Source organism: Magallana gigas, chromosome 4 (genome assembly GCF_963853765.1).
Source record: "Magallana gigas chromosome 4, xbMagGiga1.1, whole genome shotgun sequence".
NCBI classification, from domain to species: Eukaryota; Metazoa; Mollusca; class Bivalvia; order Ostreida; family Ostreidae; genus Magallana; species Magallana gigas.
This window is the reverse complement of record NC_088856.1, coordinates 22,845,646-22,860,113: the sequence shown is the minus strand read 5'-3', so window position 1 is coordinate 22,860,113 and position 14,468 is coordinate 22,845,646. Positions and strand designations below refer to the sequence as shown.

The 14,468-nt window shown below is 33.0% G+C and overlaps 1 protein-coding gene across 2 annotated transcripts; it reads left to right on the top strand.

Annotated features, from left to right (window-relative positions):
- Positions 1-1,217: 1,217 nt before the first annotated feature.
- On the top strand, positions 1,218-12,852 carry LOC105336202 (glycine receptor subunit alpha-2). Of its 2 annotated transcripts, XM_066081654.1 has the most exons (9): positions 1,219-1,788; positions 2,133-2,197; positions 4,291-4,308; positions 7,192-7,259; positions 8,662-8,888; positions 9,405-9,487; positions 9,902-10,033; positions 11,740-12,161; positions 12,577-12,852. In XM_066081654.1, the coding sequence occupies exons 1-9, from the start codon at positions 1,670-1,672 to the stop codon at positions 12,781-12,783; spliced, it is 1,341 nt and encodes a 446-aa protein (XP_065937726.1). In that variant the 5' UTR covers positions 1,219-1,669; the 3' UTR covers positions 12,784-12,852. The 2 variants fall into 2 exon arrangements, with proteins under 2 accessions (XP_065937727.1, XP_065937726.1); XM_066081655.1 differs by lacking the exon at positions 4,291-4,308 and having other exon boundaries at positions 1,218-1,788.
- The last annotated feature ends 1,616 nt before the right edge of the window (positions 12,853-14,468 follow it).

Here is a 14,468-nt window from a genome sequence, read left to right as displayed (position 1 = left end):
CATATGCTATATTAAAAGGTCATTCAGAACTCGACTTTACGTAAATATACCAACACTGAGCTGTTTCTTTTCATTACTGGAAATATGTTAAAAAGGGGAAAAGAAGATTGCTCTGGAATATTCTTTTTGTCCGTGGAATAAAGTATTTCAAACTGTTGCATTTTTCACGGGTTTTTCATTTTCTTTTTATAAAATCTGACTAGCAGGAATGTGATTCTGATCTTGTTGCATCTGTGCTTGTTCACAAATATTGTCTCTATAAACCGGCTGGCAAAAGCCATGTGCACCTCAAATTTTTCTTCCTCTAATAATTACCACATGATTTCATCTAGTTAACATAAAATAAGGAATGAACGAATGAATGAAACAGTTCTGTAGTTCAGTTTCCTTTCTGTTAGCCGTTCGGTTGTTTAATTAACACAGGTGCAGCTTTTGGACTCAATATTATTCCAGTCATAAACACAATGTTGTCTTTGTCATGATTTGGAAGAAAACCATTTCCAAAAACATCAATTGTTGGGAAAAAAATCATTTTTATAAAGATAAAATGATAAATTCCAAATTACAAACGTAATACTGTACTTTATAAAAAGCCCATGCATTAATTATTCATTCGCCCATAAAATCTATTTGCAAGAAAATGAATTGTTGTAATCTGTTAATAGTTGTCACCAACTTATCTGCCAAGATAATCATTTGAAGATGGGGCCCTTAACGTTTTTCAATATCTGTGTGCATTTTTTCCTGCGCATAGAATATTCTATTAAGTCTTTTGATCTACTATGTCTCGTAGAAGATGACAGCAGATTTCACTCTAGTGTACTAAGAGCTAAAGCTAAGGTTGGCAAGGATAAAGTGTTAACAACAGGCTAGGCATCCCAAGTTTGTAAGGTGTTCGGTTTGAGTCGAGACATATCATACATTACTAAAATATTTACGTAATGCTTCATCTTTTTCGTAGTGTTATTGTCTGTTTTCCTTACGTATCGTAGGAACATGATATATGATTCAAAACATTTAAAATGCTAACAGGAGCATATTTCCATAATCAGACACGTCTCCCAACACCAGCAATGATACTGTAAAGGTAGCAAATCGAGATTCATATTGACTAAATGTATGTAATTCGTCACAGGAAACAGGTGTGGCGGTGGCATAAAATGGAATCGGAAAAGAAATCAATGAACCTTTCGTTGTTCATTAATACGTGAACACAGCATAAAGATAACCTTTAACACTGGAATATGCGTATATAAGCTTTCAGAACACATACCATCCACTAAGTGCAGCACTGATTTCATTCAGTTTTAGCAAAATGAGCATCCAGAATAAAATGTTCGTGATCTGCAAAGACAAAAATCTCAACTTGCCTTCGCACGATGGAGAATTGTAACCCGAACATGATTGTAAAGGCTACATACAGGCTATAAACCGAGGACACCCGAACGACATTTCTAAACACGACTCGAAGCAATACACTCAAGATCTTTGCAAAGAGGATAATTTTACCTTAACCAGGTTGAGAATTTTAAAATACCTTCGTCAGCCGACGAGTATCGCCGTCCATAGTTATCCATGGCGGATTTTTAAATGAACTTTTATTAAACAGTTAACTGCACTTTTATTAGTGGGTGTAAAAGCTTGATCTAGTAGAAGGGCTGGTAGAATAATGAGCTACCCTTCAAACTTCTCGGCATGTGAGCACAGCGTCCGTTTTCTTGTTGGTATCTTTTTAATCCTGTTGTTTGGATGTGGACAATACAGTACTTCTGCTGCAAACATTTCAAGGTAAATCTAAAATAAAAATACAAACATAATGCATCTATCTGTAAACTTATATTCCTTTTAATGATAATTGGTGAGATTGACAGCTTGTTTAAATCTTTTTAAAAACCACTTTGTGAATGTCAATACTGAAAATGCAATCGATGTAAATATATATCTGTAAACTTAATGGTGATACAAATGGTTACAACATTATTATATAATAAATATTTAAAGTATTCAATCTCCCTGTATTACAAGTCAATGTTGAATTTGATTCATTTAAAAAATCGATATTTTCTTTAATTGGCTGGTTTACAGCAGTGTATTATCAAAAAATTATAACTATTATAATATTTTTTTTTCAGGAAAGATATATTGGACTCTTTATTTGATGGTTACGATGCATGGATATCACCTAGCTTTGATAAAAGTAAGTCCCCCACACACACACACACACAATCCCCGTAAAAATGATTACATATCTATAATCGTACCAGTTTCATGCACTTTGCTTGTATATAAAATCCACAATGTTAAATCCAGAGAGCAAACGTTTCTGCTAAGTAAAGAAGGGCTTTATTTATTTTCTACAAAATGTTTTCAGAAACTTTTTTTAATTAACTGAAATTTGAATATTGGCTCAACTCCTTGAAATTTAAGTAAATATGGTATTTAATAATGATTTTGTCAACACAAAGAATGTCGTACGTTGACTTCTTCTGGTAAAGGGATAACAAAGATTCACAGTAATCGCATTCAGTCAAGAGATGGAATTTTTCCATTCATTTGACTGAATCGTGTGGCATAAAGTTATCTAAAATATGATTAAATGACAGAGCTCTGCAATTGCCCCGTTCATGATTTTTTTCGGAGAGAGAGATAAAAAATCAATTAATGCATACAGTATGGAAGCATTTATACATAAGCATCATATATTAATGTGTTTGTATAGAACCCAAGCTTATGTGCATTATTTTTTTCTATCCTTTATAAATACATTTTATCTAAAATCAGTCAACTGTAAACGATATAATATTAAAATTGAGATTGCACGATACAAAAGTGATGGGGTTAAGTCACATTTCAAGACCGTTTTGTTAACATTGAATTGACTGAGTGTTGAGTAGTGCATGTTTCTCAGCTTGTAAATGTTGACATGTTCCGGTTTAACGTCGTTTAATTTGTTACTGTATCTAAAAATATTTTATACAAATAACACGAATTACAGAATGGTTTTGTTTTCATTGCTCCTCTTAACATATCATTGTGTTGTGCTTTCAGATGACATTTTTAAAAACAAATGAACTGATTATGTTTTGATAAATGTTTTGTTTTCATTGGTCCTGGTATATAAGAAAGTAAACAACAAAAAAGGAATCGAAACTTAACTGAAATTGTTTAAAGTATGGGGTTTTTTTTAACTTTAAATCGTCGCTGATATTTTAGACACATGGTAGACCTAACAAATATTTCCACAAAAAGCTAGAGCTAGATGTTTTTTATTAATCAAATTGCGTGCGCATAGTTTGATATAAGACATTATGGACAGGGACACATTAATTTTAATCATATTAGGATATCCTATTTTTAGATACCATAATCTTCCCACTGTACATACTTCACTGATATGTGTGTTTTTCTTAATTATTCTTTCAAGATATTGTTCATTTGAAATTAAAATTGGTTATTTATATTGAAATAAGATACTTTCTTTTTCTTCATATTTCATATATTTCATTTGGTAACAAAGAAGCCAATAAGAAGAAAGAAATGTAAATTGCTCACCCCAACATAAATATTATTGGTTATCATCATGTTGCATTAAAAATTAAATATTTGTATAATCATAGCTTAACACATACAGCATGAGCTGCGAGTAATGCCAATGACTTCATAATCCAGGTGTATTTAATCCCTTGTCAGCTTAGACAGAATTGACACATAGTTAGGGTTCTAAACAAATCAAAGAGGATTGTCCATAAAGTGAATGGAATTAACTAAGAATAAACTCAAAACAAGATTATTGTTTAATCCAATAAAGAAGAAAGCAGTATACTGGGGTATTTTTCCGAATACTTGACATTGGATTTTTTAATAGTGAACTAATCCACGGCTCTCCTGGTACATATGCGCTTGTCTTTTTGAATGTTTGCATTAATACAGGTAAAGGCCATAGGTCGGGCTCTTGAACGGTTATTTAATAAAAAGATAAAAATTGGCAGGAGAGTCTTGGGTCAGCAGAAAAAAGACTGAAAAGAATAGCAATACGGATAAAAAATATGTAAGAATCTCTAAGAGATTCCTCCTTATAGACAAGATTTAATTACAGTTACCATCACTGATTAAGCAATGCTTCGATGTTGGTCAAGCAATAAATAAACTTGCATAAATCAATGCCCTTAACTTGTGTCATTGCTCTTATTGATATACTTGTACATGACATTGTTGAAAAAGTTGTGGTTATTTAGAAAAAAGCTTTTGAGGGTATGTTTACATGTAACTCTTTTTTCAACTTTCCAACAGCATCCCTCAGATACTCAGGTCAGTACTTGTTGGAAATTGTATTACTTAATGGCAGTGAGTGAAAGAAAAATCATCACATACCGGCATTGAGTGATAGAAATAGCATCACATATTGGAACTGAGTGAAAGATATACATATATCTTCACATCTATCGCTTTCCGTGTGATTTATACTTGAAAATAGTGCTTTGATCAATAGCATTTCCAAGCGGAACATTATTTGCTTTATATTTACTATCCACAAAATCTTTGACTAATAAAAAAGTTCAGTCTTCTAACTTAACTTTATAGTTCTACAAGTAATTTCTGTAGATTAAATCAATATGAATTTGCTTTTTAATGTGTATATGTACATTAGCTAACTGTAAACATGCATATACAGATCTTGCACTTGCAATTAATTTTGAAAACTTTTGCATCTTTAACATGTTTTCATTTCAGGGTATACATTTGTATGATTAGGGGCTTATAGCCATTGAAACACGCATTATTAAAATTATCATGGTTTTGGAGAGAAACTAAAAGACACACACCCACAGACACACACACGCACACATTTATATATATATATATATATATATATATATATATATATATATATATATATATATATATATATATATATATATATATATATAAATATATATATATTTTTTTTTTTTTTTTTTTTTTATTTTTTTTTTTTTTTTTTTTTTTTTTTTTGGTAATGACTATATCTACGTTAAATAAATTCTTCTATATCTTCTATATCTAAGTTTTAGAAAAACGTTTGTTGCCACATGTTTTTATTCCATCATTTTGTGACCTCCTTTTCAAGTTTCTATAGGCGATCAGCACATCATTGCTTTTAATTAATGATTTCATAACTCAAAAAAGACTTGGGATATTGATGCATAAGGTTACAATGATGTTTCTGCAGCTTAGAATATTCTCTTTGTTCCAAATCTAGTTAGATACTTCAATAGCCTTATTCTGTAACAGTTTCTGTGTTGAATTAAACTTTGTGCGCTATAGAATAAAACACTGACGGGTCGAAAAAATAAAAAAGGAAACGCACTTTTTGTGATTGATATTTTTCATTGCTTTTTATGAAATCCATTGACATTTTTTAAATTATTGATTACAAGGACCGAGTGATGAGGGGGATAATAGCTCATTATTTCAATATTTGAATAAAATAAGATGTGTTTTGAATTATTTGATTTCCCCTCGTTAGGTTGCATAGCAAACTACGGCAACTGAAATATGTTGAGAACGTTTTACTTGTATGAATTACTGTTCACTATTATACATGTTCTTATATATACTCCTATATTCATAAAGACATATAATTATTTCTCTTATAGTTGCCTCGACTGGTGCTTATTCGTAAATTTTGTCTAATTATATTGTATATATTTTACCGAAAGAGAGGTAAATAAATTATATGTTCAATGTCCGTGCAAGGAAACTGTAAAAATGCAATCGTAGTATTCTCTGGCAATTTCTAAAATGCATTCTGCGTTAGCTTTCTTATCGATTTGTTTTTATTAAAGATAAGCTTGCAATCTTTAAAAAGAACGCAGTTAAACAGGCAAACGGGTGGGCAGACTGACACACAATAAATATGAGGCTAATGACAATCATTAAAGTCCATGTGATGACTTTTTAAAAAAAAATTAATAAATCAAAAAGAATTTCACTTTTATGATCAAGAGTGTAATGCCTAGCCACGATATTGATATAATTATATTATGATTTTTTTTATATCTTTAAGCTTTATTGAATTTTTTTTAATGAGTTTCATTAAGTTTTTTTAAAGGATAAAAAAAAACTAATGTAAGCCTAGCAATAAAATGTCATTTATAAGAACATTAATCAAATCCTATACACGTGTATAATTCATGTATCTATCACCGTGCAAAAGTCACTGTTCATTATTAACTTTAATTTGGACTTTACATTTTAAATTCAACGTCTCATATACATGTATGTGTGAGCTGTTGTTTAGGCATAATAGTACAGTTTAAATACCATGAAATTAAAATCATTTCGAGCGCGTCGACATATGAAAGAGTTACATGCCTCGAGAACACGGGTAGTAATCATGATCGATGTTTGTATTTACATAACACTAATAGTGTTAATTGGTCACACATCGGACATAATTATAACTGCAATCAGCTAAACCAACAGTCAACGATCTATTGCATACATAAACGGAACATGTTAGATTAACTGTATTGATCAGGTTGTATTTACATATAGACTGATCGAATCATTTGAATGTCCAAGTAATTAAGGACAAGCAAATCGGGTCATGTTTTGTTTTTAAAAATCGAATTTTTTGACTGCCACTATACATGTACAAATATATTTTGTACACTTGATATATCGAACAATGAACTAGAGCTACATGTAATTATCATAAATGCCAGGAATTAAGTTTGTGTGTTAAATGTAATTTTTTTTTTTTTGGGGGGGGGGGGGGTCGAGGAGGGGCGTATTGATGACCATTTGACCATTGCCTTTTGGATAAAAGATTCACTCCTTCTAACCTTTGTCATGATTTGCCGACTTGAATTTTTATGCAGTTGGTTTTCGATCTATAAGTTTCAGACTACCTGCATACCAGACAAGCAATTATTCACAGATACATGTTTATGGTTAACGAAAATATCAATATACCTAATATTGTGTACTATTCAGTTAATGGCCTTAAAAGGGTTCATAATTTCCTTTTTTTTTCTTCTAATAAATGGTAAATAAAGTCCTCAGTTATCGAACGTAATAATTATTCTACATGTATTTACGTACATTTTTTTCTGTTACATTATGAAACGAAATTAAAGAAGAAAATCTATCAAAATAAATCAAGATGATGCCCTTAACATTGTTTAATTTGTTTGGTTATAATTTTAGGTCGCCCGGTCATTGACATCATTCAACTGTACATCCTCAGTATCGATTCTATAAGAGACACAAATATGGTAAGTGTTTGAACGTAGAACAAAACATACCAAAATGTTTGCTGTTCGATTTGTAAAACATGTTTTGCAGATAGTTGCTGACTTTATTATATCTAAACAGGAATCTTGAAATGGCCAACTTTAGCTCGAAGAACAGAGACTGTAATTATACATGAAGATGTAATTATAGGTGTATAAATTAGGACAACTGTTCGTGCAATCTTTCACGTCGAGTGTAGGGGGGGGGGGGGGCTATGGTTGCCCACGTAGAAAGTTCCTTAATTATCGCTGCATTCTCTGAAAAAAGATTCAGGTCACCGGAAAACGAAGCAATCCATATATAGTAAAGTCAATGAATGTAGGACAAGCAAAGGTATACAAATACAAAGAAAATATAATAAATAAAGTTTTCCGTTTAAAGTGGCGTGAATACGGTTGAATCGGTTTTTAAGCTATACTCATTATCAAGGTGTAGTTGTCAACGCTTTTTAAATAATTCTGATTTATGATCTGAAAAGAATTGAGTGCTGGAGGAAAATCAAAGAAAATCGCAAAATATTGCCGACTTCCGTCGCATAAAGATTAAAATCTTTCCCTTGCTGTCGGTTTCAGTAATTTGTAAAATAGCTATAAATATTAATTTAGAAAGGTTAAGAGGATAGGAAAAACTGTGTCTTTTCCAAGTTCAAAAGAAAAGATGCCCAATACAATAACGTGACAAGACAAAAGTCATTACCCGAGTGGCCAGGATTGGCTTGAATTTTTATTGAAAGACTAATATAAGTTAAAAGGAAAAAACTCAGACATTTATTAAAACATGGTTTTAATGAGAGAGAGAAAAAGAGAGAGAGAGAGAGAGAGAGAGAGAGAGAGAGAGAGAGAGAGAGAGAGAGAGAGAGAGAGAGAGAGAGAGAGAGAGAGAGAGAGAGAGAGAGAGAGGGGGGGGGCTCTGTGTAAGATACGGCTTCCCCCTGTAAGTAGTGTTGAAGCCGAGAAGACATAGGATCGAACCCATAAATCCCTGAGAGGCGCAAAGCAACAATCAGCCGGGCAATATTGTAAACAACCGTCATTACTAACTGAACAACATTTAACAGACTAAGTACATATATCTATTAAATTCTTTCAACGAAAGCTAATGAGCATCTCAATCTTTACTCAAAGTGCTCAACAGGGATTTGTTTTAAACGACAGTGCAATCTTTAAGAAAAATCTCTAAAACTTTTTAACAAAACTTTTTTTAAAAAAATGTCTACTCATAGTGCTCCATCAATCAACTACAATACTTGGCAACGAGGTACATACTATATGTGTGAATGCGTAATGTCACTAACCACTGTAGGTTAAAGTACATATTTATTATCCTTAATATTTTTTTTTTCATTTCATGCATGATTAAAAATAAATCCACTTGTTTCTATAGGATTACGCGATGTCATTCTACTTCCGACAGCGTTGGATAGACGAACGCTTGAGGTACAACGAATCGCACGGTATTGACGTCATAGAACTTGACACAAAAATCATGGAGAATATCTGGGTCCCGGATGTGTACTTTGTGAACGAGAAGCAAGCCACAATGCATGACGTCACGGTGCCAAATAAGATGATGTACTTGTATCCGAATGGGCTGGTTTTGTACAGTGCGAGGTACACAGTGCACGTGTAAAAATAAGATTATAACTGAACACCCTGATAATTTGAAAAAAAGAAAAAAGAATCGATTAACAGCAGTCACGTGACGAGTTTCACGTGAACTATAGCTTATAATAAAGCTTTCTGTTTTTTCATTTTTTTTTTTCATTTAGAACATAACCTACTTTTCATCCAATCAACAGTCGCTAAATATTCTATTACATGTAAGTAATGGTTTTATTCCTTAAGAATTTCTCCAAGTTCACAGTGACGTCACATTTCGATTGACAGCTAAGAGAGCCGTGAACGAAAGAGAGATAATATCTTATTGGCGCAGAACTATTGATCAGCCAATGAAAAAATGGGTTAGTTCTAAGTAAGTTAAATAATATAAGTAAAATTTTCACGATTAAGAAGGAGCTCGGTCGCTTCGCTCCCTCCACCTCTTCATAATCGTGTAAATTTTACTTAATTTGATCTAACTGTTGCGTAAGATATGTTTAAAAGTAACCATATAATTTTTTTTTTTAGAATATCTGGTGTATTTTCGTGTATGATGAATTTACAAAAGTATCCACTTGACCGTCAAATATGTAGCCTTAGGTTGGAAAGCTGTAAGTGGAAACAGATGTGCGTGCAATTGTCGTTTTAATACGTTTCACATACATAAAGCATGACCTGTATATATGTAAATTATGCAAACACAATGTTTTATTGCATATTTGTAAAATGATCAATGTGCTTTTACCTCTCTTTTGTAATTCTTTTTTTTTAATTTCATACTTTACTATATCACAATCTAAAAAAAACAAAATTTTTTAGGTAATATCAGTTTGTCAGCATTCATATCATTCTGTTGTTGATTAAATTTAGTATGTTTGTATACAAATTTTGAGACAAAAAATACATAAAGACCAAAATAGATTCAAGTGTAGAATGTATATTTATTGGCAACTGTTTTTTTTTTTTTTTAAATGTGCAGATAACAAAGATACTGTGTATAAAAATACGATAATTCTTTTCTGCAGATGCTCACAGTGCGAAGAACCTAGTTGTCCGCTGGAAGAGCCCGGCAGTGGAGTTCTCTCCCACGCTCCAGTTACCTCAGTTTGAAATAGAAAAGAACCATCCCTCAATCTGCGATACACTCTACATGGGGAGTAAGTTGTCATAAGTTTAGATTTAAGTCATGCATAAGTTAGATTTCAAAGTAATAACTCAGGTAAGTTTTAAGTTGTATTTTAACTTTTTAAGTTCAATATTATTCATTTAAACTTTTGAATTTTTTTTGCAAGATTCTATGGGGAGTAAGTCATCATTAGTTTAAACTTAAGTCGTGTTTAACTTAGATTTTAAAGTAATAACTCAGTTGAATTTTAAATTGTATCTGTTTTAACTTTTTTAGTTCAATATAATTATTTATTTAGACTTTAGAGTGTTCTGTTTTGCAACATTCACGGACACTTGTATTTTCTTTCCTTATTAATGTCCATTATCATGTTTATTCTCAAGAGAATTGTACAGGCATAACCTCCATTCATTTCCATTTGCAAAATTTTAATAACCTATTTTTATTATGGAAAATTAGAAAGGGGGGGGGGGCTTGACCGTTTATCTATTTACTTTTTAAAAAACTGAGTTTACGCAAGACGTTATTTTTTACATTCAAACATCATGTGTCAAATGGCCATTGTGCAATCAGTATAATGTATATGTAATATTTTATAAAAAAACATCTATCATTTAACAAATATCTATCCTCACCGTCCAACCCTTTTGTATATGATAACATACATGTATACATGTACATGAGTATCCCCAGCAGTAGAAACGCAGATCCGGGCTGTTGATGGAAGATTTTTTTAAGAAAGGGAAGGGGGATAACAAGTAAATTAAATTTAAAACGTTACTATGCGAATTGTATAGTGTGGAATAATTAATCGTGGGGGTGGGGGCCAATTTTCGTGGATTTTAAAAAAAAAATTGTTTGTTTTCGTCGAGGATGTAAATTCGTGGAGGAAGGATATACACGTATAATACGAAAATTGAGCCACCACGAATTTTAATAATTCCACAGTAATTCTACAATTTTACTGGTTGGAGTGGAGCTGGAGCACCACTATCTTTTTTCGCGCATGCATTCGTCTTCAACTAATTCAAAATTATTATAACCGGTCAATTTTATTAACTGTATATTTTCAGTTAACTTCTGTACATTTTTATCTAACTACTTGTGTACATTATATTGTCATCCAACTACTCTTTATTTTCAGTCAGCTACTCCTGTATAATTTCAATCAGCTTCACCTGTATATTTTAGTCAACTATTCCTCTATATTTTTAGTCAACTACAATTTCTCCTGTATATTTTCACGTTTTAAGTAATCCTGTATATTTTCAGTTATCTACACTCCTGTATATTTTCAGTCAATTATTCCTGTATATTTTTAGTCAATTATTCCTGTATATTTTCAGTCATCTACACTCCTGTATATTTTCAGTCAACTACTCCTATATATTTTCAGTCATCTACTCCTGTATATTTTCAGTCAACTACTCCTGTATATTTTCAGTCAACTACTCCTATATATTTTCAGTCAATTATTCCTGTATATTTTTAGTAAACCTCTCCTGTATATTTCAGTCATATACACCCTTGTATATTTTCAGTCATCTACACTCCTGTATATTTCCAGTCAACTAATCATGTATATTTTCAGTCATCTATACTCCTGTATATTTTCAGTCAACTACTCCTGTATATTTTCAGTCATCTACTCCTGTATATTTTCAGTCAACTACTCCTATATATTTTCAGTCAACTACTCCTGTATATTTTCAGTCATCTACTCCTGTATATTTTCAGTCAACTACTCCTGTATACTCCTGGACATCCACCTCCGGAGAAACCACGGCTACTACATCACTCAAATCTACGTTCCCAGCGCCCTGGTGGTGGTCCTCTCCTGGGTCAACTTCTGGCTGACCGTGGATGCTGTCCCCGCGAGGATATCCCTGGGACTCCTCACGGTCCTGACCACCACTACCCAGAGTACTTCCTTCTTCTCCAACCTACAGAAAGTCTCCTATATAAAGGCTTTGGACGTTTGGCTGGCTATGTGCATGCTCTTTGTGTTCGCGGCATTGCTGGAGTTTGCGTATGTGAATGTGACTTATCGCGTTACCAACAGAAGGAAATCCATTCAGGATCTTCCCATGTTTATTCATAAAAATGGAGATGCTCGCTTTGATTCAATATTTTCTGAAGGGACAGAAGAAAAATCACATGTAAGTTTTCCACTGAAATCAATGATCGCAGATTTTTTTTTAAATGACAACTTCTTGTTATGTACACAGACTAAATTGTTACTCTGTTTTGAAATTGAATTCGAAATCGTAAAAACTAAGGTGCTTAACTTAAGATAATGGGATAATTTCAATACATATGAACCATTTTTCAAAACAAAATCTATAAATTCAATTTGCAACTAGCAAACAGATTTAAAATATTCATGATAACGGGTGTTTGCATTACCTCTATATATACAAGCTCAGCCTTTTTTCTCGTCAGATAGTATACAAATACTCTATGTGTTTTATGTAGAACATTACCGAAACACTTTGAAGCCTAATTGAAAATGAATCATTAATACATTTTAACTATTCAAAAGATGATTTTTCTCGTGACATTTTTTCCCTGTAGAAAATACCACATCAAACACAAAACCAGCATTGTGGAAACAAAAGGACGGGAGTGCTAGGTAGTTTGTATTCTAAAGAACGAGAGAAGGCGAGGAATATTGACAGAATTTCCCGGATAGCGTTCCCGGTGACTTTCCTGGTATTTAACATTGTTTACTGGTGTGTTTACTTCCTGTGGGAGCCCACTCATGAACCAAAGACGTCTTAGCGTGCTTTCAACCATATATCAGGGTCTTCTTTATATTTTCTAAGGAAAAAATAAAGGTATAGAACAATATTCGACTGTCTTTCTCTAGGGAATAAGGAATCATTCTTTGAGTATTATGAGGTGATAATTTTGGTCGGGGCTTGGTCAAATCAAATTAAGCCCGAAGTGCTTCATTATAGATTTGACCACGCTCCGACCGAAATTATCATCTCATAATAATCAAAGAATGATTCCGTATTACTTATATTCATATTATTTCCAATTTTTACACTTTAAAACAATATTTTTGTTAAAACCATTTTTTTATGTTGCACATGCTATGTATTACTATGCAGCGCAGGCAATACCGTTTTTCATATGGATTATGCCATAATACACGACCATTTTGTGTCACTCATGTTTTATGAAGTTATTGGGTTTTAGGGTTCAAAACTATGGAGGGTAATCATGTTCAAAAATCCAGACATGCAAACTTGTAAATCTTGTCCCAACTTTGTGTTAGCGATAAGGAGGCTTTTGGAGATACATGTATTTTCTTAATTCAGCCGAGCTCTATCAACTTTAACAATTGTTGCATGACTGTACTCTAATAAAAATGTGTCTATATCTATATACACGTATATTCAAACAAAGTCATTATATGTAAATTTGTTCAGTTCTAAGAAGATATCTGAGGCCGACCGAATTCTTCACTCGCATCTTTTATACATTCTCTTGATACATGTAAAATGTACACCAATCTCATAATTTATTTTTCCGAAAAATAATACCTTCTAAGAAATGTTGTTATCCAGAGATAATAAGATTATAGGCCTACCTTATATTTTTTTTTATTTATTCCGTCCCTTACCCGGTGATTACGGCATGCCTTTACCTGCAGCTAGCCTTATTCTATCGGTGACGTCACTGTTTGCTATATATGGTCATGTCAAAATTGTCGATTTGTAACATGTTAGCCGTGATATTTCGAAAAAGGAAATACAACTGCAGAGACTACAGATGGAAAGTGTGTATTTTAGTGGCAGGTTACATTTAAATAACAAACAGCATTTTACACCTTCAATTAAGCATCTGTAGGAGAAATTAGATTGGAGGCCTGCGGGGTCAACTCTAAAGTGTTTATCCCTGAGTGTAGTCACACGATCAAAATTACACTCATTCATACTCAGACTCACACACCAAACACCAACACAATTGCATATTTGCTGGCGCTCGCAACTACGTTAGTCTTTTTCACTGGAATACGCATGCTCGAGCGCGGTGGCCGCTCACTGCTAGGAGAATGGGTTCCAGAGGTCGTGAGTTCAAGCCTCGGTCGGGGCGGAAGGTGGAGCTCCAACAAAAGTGAATTTCTCTGTGCTTTATATATATCTATATCATTCACTATGGGCAGGTACATGTCAGTTTGAGAGTTATTGCAATGTTTGTGCTTATTAAATGTTTGTAACTATGCAATGTGTATCGTTCCGATCCTCTCAAAATGTGGTTTAACTGTATTCCACCTGTATCTTAAGCGACTGTGTAGTGCGCGGCTCCGTTCGTTATCGACAGCACGATATGTCTTGCCTAGATAGCCGAGTGGGGAGCGCAGAGGCCGCTCACTGCTAGGAGAATGGGTTACAGAGGTTGTGAGTTCGGTCGGGGCGGAAGGTGGAGCTCCAACAAAAGTTAATTTCTCTGTGATT

What these genes read in the sequence shown, in the direction of transcription:
- LOC105336202 (XM_066081654.1), top strand. Translation starts at nt 1,670, where the DNA reads ATGAGCTACCCTTCAAACTTCTCGGCATGTGAGCACAGCGTCCGTTTT. An exon ending in CTGGTTTTGTACAGTGCGAG is followed by an intron (nt 8,889 to 9,404) that starts GTACACAGTGCA and finishes TTTTTTTTTTAG; the next exon opens with AATATCTGGTGTATTTTCGT. An exon ending in TAGCCTTAGGTTGGAAAGCT is followed by an intron (nt 9,488 to 9,901) that starts GTAAGTGGAAAC and finishes TCTTTTCTGCAG; the next exon opens with ATGCTCACAGTGCGAAGAAC.